The sequence below is a fragment of the Oryctolagus cuniculus genome, chromosome 20 (genome assembly GCF_051225735.1).
Source record: "Oryctolagus cuniculus isolate XC-2025 breed Fujian yellow rabbit chromosome 20, ASM5122573v1, whole genome shotgun sequence".
Taxonomy (NCBI): domain Eukaryota; kingdom Metazoa; phylum Chordata; class Mammalia; order Lagomorpha; family Leporidae; genus Oryctolagus; species Oryctolagus cuniculus.
In genome coordinates, this window is record NC_142886.1 from 24,748,503 (window position 1) to 24,761,955 (window position 13,453).

A 13,453-nucleotide genomic window follows, 5' to 3' on the forward strand; every position below is an offset into this window, starting at 1 on the left:
TTGCCCCTCTTCCAGGCCAGCTCTCTGCTGTGGCCCGGGAGTGCAGTGGAGGAAGGCCCAAGTGCTTGGGCCCTGCACCCGCATGGGAGACCAGGAGAAGCTCCTGGCTCTTGCCATCGGATCAGCGCGGTACGCCGGCCGCAGCACGCTAGCCGCAGCGGCCATTGGAGGGTGAACCAATGGCAAAGGAAGACCTTTCTCTCTGTCTCTCTGTCTCTCACTGACCACTTTGCCTGTCAAAAAATAAAAATAAAAAATAAAAAAAGAAGCCGGCGCCGTGGCTCAATAGGCTAATCCTCCACCTTGCGGCGCCGGCACACCGGGTTCTAGTCCCGGTTGGGGTGCCGGATTCTGTCCCGGTTGCCCCTCTTCCAGGCCAGCTCTCTGCTATGGCCAGGGAGTGCAGTGGAGGATGGCCCAGGTGCTTGGGCCCTGCACCCCATGGGAGACCAGGAAAAGCACCTGGATCCTGGCTCCTGCCATCGGATCAGCACGGTGCGCCGGCTGCAGCGGCGGCCATTGGAGGGTGAACCAACGGCAAAGGAAGACCTTTCTCTCTGTCTCTCTCTCTCACTGTCCACTCTGCCTGTCAAAAATAAAAAAAAAAATAAAATAAAAAAAAAAAATAAAAAAAAATAAAAAAAGAGTATATCAGAGGGGCTAGTGCTGTGGCGTAGTGGGTCAAGCTGCTGCCTGTGGCGCCAGCGTCCCATATGGGCGTTGGTTGACATCCCAGCTACTCCACTTCCAGTCCAGCTCCCTGCCAATCCTTCTGGGATAGCAGCAGCAGATGGCCCAACTGCTTGTTTCTCCCATCCATGTGGGAGACCTGGATGAAACTCTTAGCTCCTGGATTTGGGCTCGTCCAGCTTCAGCCATTGCAGCCATTTCGGGGAGTGGAGCAGCGGAAGGAAGATCTCTTTCTCTCTCTCACTGTGTGTGACTCTGCTTTCAAATAAACAAATTGATTAATGTTAAAAAAAAAAAAAGTCAGCCCATGATAGGTGATAAATTTGCAATTTCTGGTACAGGGTTTTTCAACCTCTGCACTGTTGATATTTTGGGCCAAATAATTCTTTGTTGGGGATTGAGGCAGGGAGTTGTCCTGGGCCGATCCGAAGCCAGGAGCCAGGAGCTTCATCCTAGTCTCCCAGCTGTGTGCAGGGGCCCAAGCACTTGGGCCATCCTCCACTGCTTTCCCAGGCACATTAGCAGGGAGGTGGATCAGCAATGGAGCAGCCAGGACTTGAACTGGATTCATATAGGATGCTAGCACTGCAGACTGTGGCTATACCCGCTATGTCACAGCACCAGCCTCATAAATATGTCTCTTATCCTCTGCTACATTAGAATATTCACTTTGCTTTGCTGATAATTGGTCCCTGAGTCATTTAAGAATAGGTTAGTTGTGGGTAATAGCCCTGACATCAATGGTATTATCACATAGGATAATTCTTTTACCTAAAGGAAGTCTAGAACTAAGCAGTTCAGAGCAGTAATGCTGGTAGTGCCACAAAGTCAAGAGATACTTGGCTTCCTTAACTGTGCTTTGCAACATGTGGCTTACATCGTCAAAGTTAACTCATGGCCCAAGGTGGCTACTGAAGTTCTAACCACTGTTCCAAACAGCAGGAAGGAAGGACAAGAAGGAAAAAGGTGTGTTCCTCCCTTCAGAGGTATCCCCCTCCTCTCTTTTTAAGATTTATTGATTTATTTGAAAGGCAGAATTACAGTGACAGAAACAGAGGAAGAGAGATCGTCCATCTACTGGTTCACTCCTCATCTCATATGGGCACCGGCTGCTTCATTTCTGATCCAGCTACCTGCTAATGGCCTGCACCCACGTGGGAAACCCAGAAGTTTCTGACTCTTGGCTCTTGGCTTTGCATTGGCGTAGCTCTGGGCATTGCAGCCATTTGGGGAGTGGACCGGTGGATGGAACACCTCTCTCTCTCTCATTCTACCTTTCAAATAAATAAATGAATCTGAGAGAGTTGAGGTTTTATTACCAAAAAGGAATGGGAAAAGGAAAGTGGATATTGGGATAGGCAAGTAAGAGGCTGCTGGGGTTTGCAGTACGTAGTCACTGCTGTTCTGCTGTGTAGTCTTACTGACACTGACAAAACAGAATAGACCTTCCGAATTTTAGAGGAAGGAGAATTTCATAATTAGCAAAATCAGTGAATTGCCTTCACAAATCTAAATAAGGCTCCCAGCATGATAGGATATTTACGACTTTCTATACATAAAATATCAAAATAGCACCTTCTCAGCATGGCATCATCTCAAACTCCATGAAATAATGGAAGTTATTGAGGGACTTAATTCTGGAGTGATTGAAGAACAAACATCTCTCATTTTTCTGTTTGTAGGAGATCAATGAGCTGTTGGTTAAGGAAAAGTTAATGCAACTTACCCAGCAGAGATCACAAATTCAGGTTCTTCAGAAGAAGGTGGTAAGCTTGGAAAATGCTCTGAGTTGTATGACCAGGGAGTTTGAGACTGAAGTGTTAAAACTGCAGCAACACGCAATGATAGAGAACCAGGCTGGGCAGGTAGAGATCGACAAGCTGCAGCAGCTGCTTCAGATGAAGGACAAGGAAATGAACCGAGTAAAGAAGCTGGCCAAGAACATACTGGATGAGAGAACTGAAGTGGAGCGGTTCTTTCTAGACGCTCTACACCAAGTGAAGCAACAGATCCTAGTCAACAGGAAGCACTATAAGCAGATAGCGCAAGCTGCTTTCAACTTCAAAATGAGAGCAGCGTGTGCAGGAAAAACGGAGTACCCCAAGATCAGAACGTTTGATGGCAGAGAACACAGCACCAACAGTGTGAACCAGGACCTTCTGGAGGCTGAAAAATGGTACTGACAATACTTTATTGTCTTCTACGCTAATATTTTTTTGTGCTCTTTAAAAAAATAAGGACTCTGAAAAGTTGAATTTGATAATGTCAAAGTATTGAATAGATTTCTCAGTAAATTACTTGAGGACAGGAAGTGATTTACTCGTCTTTGTAATTCCCTGTGCGTAGGTTAGTGTGTGGGGCTTAGTACAATAGGAACCCCCTGTTTTCTCATGATCAACTTGTTTAAAGACCTGAGTATTTGTTCCATTGGATGTCACTGTAATATTTTTTGTTTTTCTTGTCCCCTGGAAATTGGAAATTAGTTATAAAAGCTCAATTAAATTAAGTAGTTTTGATAAGCATGCTTTCTCTGAAGTATTTTACATTGTTCCCTTTACTGTTTTGAGATGAAACTCATAGATAATAATATCTAACAAATCACATGATTTTTAAAGGCAATAGAGCAATTCTGTCTAACAATTCTATCTGCAGTAGTGCCCCACATCACTGTAGCAGCTTACGGTTCCACTATGGTAAAGACAGCACAGTGTTTGAGACAGCTGCAGATTACACACACTGATTCATTTTGTTTCCTGTTACCATTTTTGTCTCTTAGAGTAGCCTTCCCCTTCAAAACTATTAATTAAATTATAGTGCATTTTGAAGGTTATTCTGAAAAAAATTGTTTTATATTCCAATGCAATTAGATTTTTTCTTTTTTCTTTAATATTTATTTATTTATTTATTTGAAAGGCAAAATTACAGAGAAGCAGAGGCAGAGAGAGAGGTCTTCCATCCCCTAGTTCACTCCACAAATGGCCGCAACAGACACAGCTGGGCCAATCCAAAGCCAGGAGCCAGGAGCTTCTTCTGGGTCTCCCACGTGGGTGCAGGGGCCCAAGAACTTGGGCCATCTTCCATTACTTTCCAAGGCCATAGCAGAGAGCTGGATTGGAAAAGGAGCAGCTGGGTCTTGAACCGGTGCCCTTAGGGGATGTTGGCACTGCAAGCTGTGGCTTTACCCACTATACCACAGCGCTGGCCCCACAATTAGATTTTTCAAAGGCCTTAACTTTTTTTTTTTTTTTTTTTTGACAGGCAGAGTGGACAGTGAGAGAGAGAGAGAGAGAGAGAGAAAGGTCTTCCTTTTTCTGTTGGTTCACCCCCACCAAGTGGCTGCTATGGCTTTTGCGTTGCAGATGGCATGCTGCTCCGATCCGAAGCCAGGAGCCAGGTGCTTCCTCCTGGTCTCCCATGCGGGTGCAGAGACTAAGCACCTGGGCCATCTTCCACTGCACTCCATGGCCACAGCAGAGAGCTGGACTGGAAGAGGAGCAACCGGGACAGAATCCGGCGCCCCAACTGGGACTAGAACCTGGTGTGCCGGCACCGCAGGCAGAGGATTAGCATAGTGAGCCGCAGCACTGGCCAAAGGCCCTAACTTAAACTTTAAAGGACTCCCTGCGTTAAAGGACTACTACTATGAACGTAATGTCTGATTAGGGACATTCCAAATGTGTTTTAAGCTTTAACTTATTTTTGAAGGAACTGACTTGTAGGTTCTCTTGAATTATGTAGCTATTGATAAGGTTGGATATGCTCTGTGACTTTTTTTTTTAAGATTTTATTTATTTATTTGAGATGTAGAGCTACAGACAAAGAGAAAGATCTTCCATCCGCTGGTTCAATCCCCAAATGGCCCCAGTGGCTGGAACTGAGCCAATTGAAGCTAGGAGCCAGGAACCTCTTCCAGGTCTCCCACACAAGTGCAGGGGAGCAAGCATTTGGGCCATCGTCTACTGCTTTCCCAGGCCATAGCAGAGAGCTGGATTGTAAGAGAGGCAGCTGGGACTAGAACCGGCAACCATATGGGATGCTGTCACTGCAGGCATGCCAGTGCTGCAGGAAGCTTGGCCCACTATGTCACAGCATAATGACTTTTTAAAGTCTCTGAAATGAGGCTGGTGCTGTGGCATAGCAGCTAAAGCTGCCACTTGTGGTGCCGGCATCCTATATGGGAGCCAACTCAAGTCCCGGCTGTTCCATTTTTGATCCACCTCCCTGCTAATGTGCCTGGGAAAGCAGTGGAGGATGGCCCAAGTGCTTGGGCCCCTGCACCCACATGGGAGACCTGGAGGAGCTCCTGGCTCAGACCAGCTCACCTCTGGCTGTTGTGGCCATTTGGGGAGTGAACCAGTGGATGAAAGATCTTTCTCTCTCTATCTCCCCCACTGCCCTGTAACTCTGCCTTTCAAATTAATAAAATAATTTTTAAAAAGTCTCTGAAAGATAAGATTCTTCTTCAGAAATTTACCTTCTTGCCATAATCAGAAGTCTGTAGTATCACTTCTGTTACCAGGAGATTTGCTATAATTTCCTTTTTTTAATAAGTAAGTTGAGTTCTTACCATACCTTGCATCTTTTATCTAATGTGTATATATATATATATATATATGTTGTAAAATTTCAGAGGAAGTTAAAGGATTCTGCCTATTGCTATTACAGAAATTGGGCTTTCTTATTTTGCCTTCCTTGTGACATTTTTGTTCCTGGGCAACTTAGCACCTTGGTCTCAGTCTCCTGGTGCCTTTACCAGCAAGGCAGAAATGGTGGTTAAAATATTGCATCATTTGGGCCGGCGCCACAGCTCACTAGGCCAATCCTCCACCTTGTGGCGCTGGCACACCGGGTTCTAGTCCCGGTCGGGGCGCAGGATTCTGTCCCGGTTGCCCCTCTTCCAGGCCAGCTCTCTGCTGTGGCCCAGGAAGGCAGTGGAGGATGGCCCAAATGCTTGGGCCCTGCACCCCATGGGAGACCAGGATAAGTACCTGGCTCCTGCCATCAGATCAGCGCGGTGCGCTGGCCGCAGTGCGCCAACCGCAGCGGCCATTGGAGGGTGAACCAACGGCAAAGGAAGACCTTTCTCTCTGTCTCTCTCTCTCACTATCCACTCTGCCTGTCAAAAAAAAAAAAAAAAATATATATATATATTGCATAATTTGGGGCCAGCACCGTGGCATAGCAGGTAAAGCTGCCACCTGCGGTGCTGGCATCCCGTATGGGTGCGGGTTCAAGACCCAGCTGCTCCACTTCTGATCCAGCTTTCTGCTATGGCCTGGGAAAGCAGTAGAAGACAGCCCAAGTCCTTGGGCCCCTGTACCCATGTGGGAGACCCGGAAGAAGCTCCTGGCTCCTGGCTTCAGATCAGCACAGCTCCGGCTATTGTGGCCATCTGGGGAGTGAATCAGTGGATGGAAGAACTCTCTCTCTCAGCCTCTCCTCTCTCTATGGCACTCTTTCAAATAAACAAATAAATCTTTAAAAAAAATTGCATCATCTGGTTAAGAGGCAGATTGGCGAAGGACAACTGAAATATATGGTAATCATAAGGCAAAACTTAAACTTAAATAACTAACCCATGAACCTGTATACAAAAATGTTTCTTACATTATACAACATCAATATCTCCATGGTAACTATGAACCCACTTGGGAAGTTATAGTATAAACAAAGAGCTGCTTGGAAAGCTCAACTGTAGCCTTAATTGAAGGTAAGAAAATAGATAAATTATGTGTCATTTTCTGGATTTACTTTTTGTGACTCTGTTTTCATAGTAAAATATTTAATACAAAAAGAAGTATTTACAAATACCTATCAGTAATCTCACCAAACAACTATTAACTTTTCTTGATCACTTTGTGTGTATATCTGGATACATGATGTTATATTATAATATTTTATTATTTGCTTAATATTTAAGTACACATTTTTCATGTTATCCTTTTTATCATTTTCATTTTTATGACTACATAACATTTTGGATTGGCTACAATATTGTTATCCTTTTCAACTTTTATGATTTTTATAATGGTCAGTTTGCTTTGTAGTGGAATTCTTATCTTTGTGTATTATATATTATATATATATATATTTAAAGAAGCTTACTTTGATTCTTTTTTTTTCTTTGAAATTCTTCAGGACAATTACTCAAGGAAATGTGGATATTGGAGATTTGACCTGGGAGCAGAAGGAGAAAGTCTTGAGATTGCTGTTTGCAAAAATGAATGGTTTTGCTTCTAGGTAACTATATTTGCAATGAAACACCAAGTTGTTATCAAACCTAGAAACCACATAAGAACAATGAACTTATTCTTACTTAGGATTAAAGGAATGAGAAAAGACTAGGGGGGTCCTACTGCTTAGCTACTGCAAGTCCCCAAGATGAAGAATGGGAGATTGAATGAAGAGCCCAAAAATGAAAGAATTGGAATTACAGGGAGAACAGATTAATCTGAGATGCTTAAAGCACTAGCTTACTAAGAAGTTAACAACAGTCAGCTGAATGGCAACTGAACAGATGCATAATGATCGTTAAAATTTTTGTGGTTTGCAAAGATAAGTAAATGATTTTTCAACTGATTATTAATCGAGGATTTCTAATGCAAGAAAGATATATAGAAAGGAAAATAGAAACCCACAGATATTCTAAGTAATCCATTTTAATTATTAGTTTTACTCTCTTTCTCTGCTATATTTTATCAGTGACTATATCCCTGATATTGGGTAGTAAAATAGCTAGAATAAGTCAAGCACTCATTGATAGCTTATTACATGCTTGGCACTAAGGTAGGTGCTGTCAGGAATTTAAAAGAATGAGGAGACGTTGCCCTTTACCTCAGAGAACCTCCAATGTAGTTGCTTAAAGCCTAACAACAAGGGAATAAGTGAGTGGCACAAAAACAATGTATATTTTGGGTTTGGACTCTAATTGGCAAAGGCTGCCATAGTTGGAAAAGACATTTTGGAAAGATAACCAGGGGATGCTTTGTAGGATAGTGGAATAGCAGAGAGAGGACATTTCTGGCAAGAGGCCTAGTAGACCACATGACCAATAGCCCTGAGTTGGAATGATTGCAGAGTGTTTAGGGAAAATTTAAGAAAACTGCCTGGCTTCACGAAAGTTGGTGATAGTGGAGAGTGATTAGAAATAAAGTTTAAGCTATAAAATGAATCATGACGAGCCTTAAAAACTGAACAGCATGAACTTACTTTATTATAGATTCTAAAGAGTAGCATGTATCCTAGTTTTTGCCTCCGAGGAATACAAACAGAACTAAACCATACTCCCAGTTCTCACTGGTAGGGTTCATAGGTCAAGGTTAGTGTTCTCAGAGCTGACATTAAGCAAACACAGTGACAAGTGTGGTGACTGGAAGGACAAAAACAGCTTTGGGGAACAGCTGAGGCTGCTGCACTACTCTGAGCATGCAGTGGGGGGCGGTGTAGGCAAGAGTGGGAGTAGTCAGGAAAACAGGGAAGATGGGGAGGCACACTAGGGAGGAATCAGGATTTAGTGAAAAATAATAAAGGAAAGGAAGAGTAATTGTGAAAATCTCATAACAAATAAAATGAATGGTAGTACGAGAGAGAAATGAAAATCTGGAGAGCAAGTCTGAGGGAAGAATTTAAATTTCATTTAATCCTTTGATTCACTTAACATACGCATTGAGTGCCTACTGTTTATTTAGGATTTAGTGTTGAAGAAATAAAGACAGTTTGCCTAATCTCAAGGACTTTAATATCTAGATGGGAGAAAACATTCAAAACATTAAACAAATATATCTAAGTACAAGTGCAACTGTGACATAGTTTCAGTTTTTAGTTGTGTGAAAGCCTAGATGGAGGAATCTGACCTAATCAGGGAGATAGGTAGGCTTCTCAGGAAGTAGAAACTTTGAGCTGATTTCTAAAAGGTGAACAGGACCAAAAAGAGAAAAAATCTTTCTAGGAAGAAAATACTATGGTATTTTCAATGTTGAACTAGAGGTGATGGTGATACATTGAAGTGAAAATACCTGTAAGGCATTTGTAAATAGTGACTAGAGTTTAGGGGAGGAGATTTGAGCATATGTGGTAAAAATTGGGAGTTGAGTCTAGGAGAGTAGATGAAGGTGGAGGAGTAGAGAGCTGAGGTTGGAATAATCACAATTTGGGGACAGGAAAACTAATGAATACAAACAAAAGGGAAACGAATTGAAGGTAAATGAAAGGTGAGTACTTTGAAATGGCTGCTGTGTCACTGATGGCCATCCAAAGAGCTTTTAAAGAGGTAGAGATAGATACTGAATGTCTCAGTGTGGCTTGACTTTGTGTACTTCATGAAATACAGCCAGAGTTCTAGGTCTCTGGTTCCATAGTACCATGTTTTCAACATTTGAAAGAGCAAAGAAATTTGAATAAGATCATTTACATAAAAACAAAGAACTTGAACCTGATCATAGTGGAACAATGGCTAAGCCCGTTTAAATTTCATGCCAGATTTAGATAAAGAATAAATAAGATAGGAATAGAATGGTAAAGTATAGCAATCAGGAGGAGATTTCAGGAGATTTCAGGAGGAGATTAAACGAGAGAGAAAGCCCGGGGAGTGGATGCATAGCTTAGGGGTTAAGGTGCCTGTAGCCACACTGGAGTGCCTGGGTTCAGTCCCTAACTCTGGCTCCTGACTCCAGCTTCCTGCTAATGTGGACCTTGGGAGGCAGCAGGTGATGGCCCAGGTGATTGGGTTCCTAGCACCCATGTGGAAGGCCTCATCTATGTATTGATATCTCAGATTTTGTTCTGTTCCATCCCCTGTCATTGTGGGCATTTGGGGAGTAAGCCAGTTGTGGGAGCTCTGTTTGTCTCTCAAATAAATAAAAAGTAAAAAAAAAAAAAATTTCTGAATGAGAAAGCTCAAATAGTATTGGGCAGGAATCAGACAATACGAAAGTCTACCAAGGTAACTAGAGTAACTAGGAAGTTTGGAAGAGTTCATAGTTGAATGAAGGAGGGTACTTCAAAATGGAATTAAAGATGTTTGTTTTGGTGCAAAAAAAAGGTTAAAACCCAAGCAAATGTGGGAGCTTCAAAAAGGTCATGGATGGGGTCAGTGCTGTGGCATCAGGGCTAAACTTCTGCCTGCAGCACTAGAATCCTATATGGGTGCCAGTTCGTGTCCCAGCTGCTCCTCTGTGGATCCAGCTCTCTGCTAATGGCCTGGGAAAGCAGTGGAGGATGGCTCAAGTGCTTGGGTCCCTGCGTCCACGTGGGAGACCAGTAAGAGGCTGCCCTGGCTCCTGGCTTTGGATCAGCTCAGCTCTGGCTACTGTGGCCATTTGGGGAGTGGACCAGTAGATGGAAGACTTTTCTCTGTCTCTCCCTCTGTCTGTAACTCTACCTTTCAAATAAATAAATAAAATTAAAAAAAAAAAAAAAGATCATGGAGGGATAGACTTGCACAGTACAGCTTAAGCTGCTGCTTATGAAACACTTATTTTGGGATGCCGGTCTTTTGGCTCCTCTGCTTCCCATCCAGCTCCATGCTAGTGCTTCTGGGAAGCAGCACACGATGGCTCAAGTACTTGAATCCCCACTATCCACGTGAGACCTGGATGGAGCTCTGAGCTCCTGGCTTCTGCCTCACCTGGCCTTGGCTATTGCAGCCATTTGAGGAGTAAACCAGAGGATAAGTCCTCTGTCTCTCCTTCTTTGTCACTCTGCCTTTCAGATAAGTATGCTTTTTAAAAAGGGTCATGGAAAATGCATATTATGAAAAAATGACACATAGATTTCAAGGTGGTTTTTTTTTTGACATCAAAGTCAACATCTTTTAATTCCATTTTCCATGAAATTTTTTGAAGTACCCTTGTATATAATTGTGAATCCAATAGTACAGTATATTCCTTTGTAATTAAACTAAGTCAGAAGAATGTAACCAAGAAGTTGAACTCTCTGGCTACAACTCAGGCACTATTATTGCCCAAAGCCCATTTTTATCATGTGTCACTGTTAAGTTATTTAATATAGCCAGGTTGAATAGGTTTATGCTACTTTCAAAGGTAGAGAGGAAAAGTTTTAGGATGGCTAATTAACCTACTATACTTTTTATGATTCTATTAAACTCTCTCAAATTAGAATATTTCATTAGTGACAAGTTTATTTCTGTTCCTAAACTCAGACTTTACAAAGAATAAGGAGAAATTTCCTATGGAGACATGTCTCCATTGGGTAACCTTTATATGGTGTGAGGTGCTTTTTGTGGGAAGGGACTTTTCTGGATGTTTTTGGTCAGTCTCTAGAGCAACCTTTCCCTTCATCATTAATAGCTCTTGTGTATCACCATAATTGTCTCTGAAAAATTTCTATTTCTTCAGTTAAAAAAAATCTCAAATTTTAGACTATATTAATTAACTTGCTTAGCATTATACTACATCTCTGTGTGTAAGAGCTCATTTTTTAAAAAGATTTTATTGATTTATTTGAGAGGCAGAGTTAGAGAGAGAGAGAGGGACAGAGGGAAAGGTCTTCCATCTGCTGGTTCACTCCCCAAATGGCCACAGCAACCAGAGCTGGGCTGATCTGAAGCCAGGAGCCAGGAACTTCTTCCTGGTCTCCCACGCGGGTGCAGGGGCCTGAGAGCTTGGGCCATCTGCTGCTGCTTTCCCAGGCCATAGCAGAGAGCTGGATCAGAAGAGGCGCAGCCAGGACTAGAACCGGTGTCCATATGGGATGTTGGTGCTGCAGGCAGAGAATTAACCTGTTGTGCCACAGCACCAGCCCCGTCAGAGCTCATTTTGAAAATGAGAAGCCCAGGGCTGGTGCCGTGGCACCGTGGGCTAAAGCCCTGGGCTGAAGTGCCGGCATCCCATGTGGGTGCCGATTCGAGTCCTGGCTGCTCCTCTTCCGATCCAGCTCTCTGCTGTGGCCTGGGATGGCAGCAGAGGATGGCCTGGGTACTTGGGCCCCTGCACTCACGTGGGAGACCCGGAAGAAGCTCCTGGCTTCGAATTGGCACAGCTCCGGCTGTTGTGGCCGTCTGGGGAGTGAACCGGCAGATGGAGGACCTATCTCTCTGTCTCTACCTCTCTCTGTAACTCTTTCAAATAAATAAAAAAAAAAATCTTAAAAAGAAAAAAGAAAAGAAGAAGCCCATCCAACTGAAGCATTTCACTTAGAACATTTAAAATTATAGCTGAGGGGCAGGGGTTCTGGCACAGTGAGTTAAGCTGCTGCTTGGGATGTCTGCATCTCATATGTAATGTTGGGATCAAGTCCCACCTGTATTTTGAATCCAGCTTTCCACTAACATACCAGAGGCGGTACATGATGGTTCAAGTACCTGGGCCCCTGCCACCCATGTGGGAGTAGAGTTCCTGGCTCCTGGCTTTGGCTGCCCAGCCCTGTCTTTTGGACATTCAGGGAGTAAACCAGCAGATGGAATATTTTCTGTCACTCTGCCTTTTAAATAAATAAGTGTTTAAAAATCGTAGTTGAGTGGCGCCGCCGTAGCTCAATAGGCTAATCCTCCGCCTGCGGTGCCAGCACACCGGGTTCTAGTCCCAGTTGGGGTGCCAGATTCTGTCCTGGTTGCTCCTCTTCCAGTCCAGCTCTCTGCTGTGGCCCAGGAAGGCAGTGGAGGATGGCCCAAGTGCTTGGGCCCTGCACCTGCATGGGAGACCAGGAGAAGCACCTGGCTCCTGGCTTCGGATCAGCACGGTGCGCTGGCCACAGCACGCCAGCTGCAGCGGCCATTGGGGGGTGAACCAACGGAAGACCTTTCTGTCTCTCTCTCACTGTCCACTCTGCCTGTCAAATAAATAAATAAATAAATAAAAAATTGTAGTTGAGGGCTGGGCATTTAGTAGCGTGGTGAAGACCCTGTTCGGGGCGCTCATGTTCTGTACTGCAGTGCTGGGATCTGGTCCCTGCTCTGTTCCCAATTCCAGCTTTCTGCTGATGCACACCGGAGGAGGCAGAGGTGATGGCTCAAGTAGTTGGGTTCCTGTCACCACATGGGAGAGACCTAGATTGAGTTCTGGGCTCCTGACTTCGGCCTGGCCTGGCCTGGGCAGTTGTGGGCATTTGGGGAATGACCCAGTAGATGGGAGATCTCTGTCTTTCTCTTTCTGCCTCTGTCCTCTGCCTTTCAAATAAGTATTTTTAAAATTTTAAAAATTATTGTAAGGTGAAATATGAGGGCATGAGGGGAGATGACCTCATTATGTTTGTTGACTTTTACCCAACACAGGAAATACAGCCAGAGTTCCAGGCCTCCAGTTCCAGAGTATGTTGTTTCTGACGGTGAAGAAACAAAGGAATTTGGGTAAGAGCTCTCCTGCCACAGTAACGAGCATGGTCCTGATCTCTGGGGTTCTGGTGGGCATTACATGTGCTAGCGTTGAGGGAGAGTAAACTGTTGTTCTTAACCAAGTTCTGTGTGTACTTGGTTGTTGACAAATCTGTTTTTTTATTATTACCGCAGGGATGAAAGTAAACTTCAGGATCAAACCTTCATCACCCAGCAAGTTCCAGTATCCGACTCTTCTAGTGAAATGGTGCTACCCAGTATTCCAAAAGGATCAGAAGACTCCAACACAGTAAGGACTCTGTAATCTAACCAAATGATACATGTAACTGTTCACTGTTCCCCTGTAACTTCTTGCTAACTCACAGTTCTTTTTCTACTAGCCAGGAGCTCTCAGGGATCTGGAATAAGTAAAAAATAGCATTGCGATGAATGCATGGAATCTTACAACAGTGCCTACACTCAAGGCATATGGTA

At 43.8% G+C, this 13,453-nt stretch overlaps 1 protein-coding gene across 4 annotated transcripts in view; it reads left to right on the forward strand.

Moving 5' to 3' along the window:
• Positions 1-13,453, forward strand: part of BBOF1 (basal body orientation factor 1) — a 51,060-nt gene that overhangs the window by 30,195 nt on the left and 7,412 nt on the right. For all 4 annotated transcript variants that reach the window (XM_008272060.5, XM_008272059.4, XM_089322345.1 and 1 more), the window contains 4 exons: positions 2,373-2,866; positions 6,829-6,930; positions 12,920-12,994; positions 13,154-13,268. In XM_008272060.5, the coding sequence (XP_008270282.1) occupies positions 2,373-2,866; positions 6,829-6,930; positions 12,920-12,994; positions 13,154-13,268 (786 nt within the window). The remainder of the gene's footprint in view (positions 1-2,372; positions 2,867-6,828; positions 6,931-12,919; positions 12,995-13,153; positions 13,269-13,453) is intronic.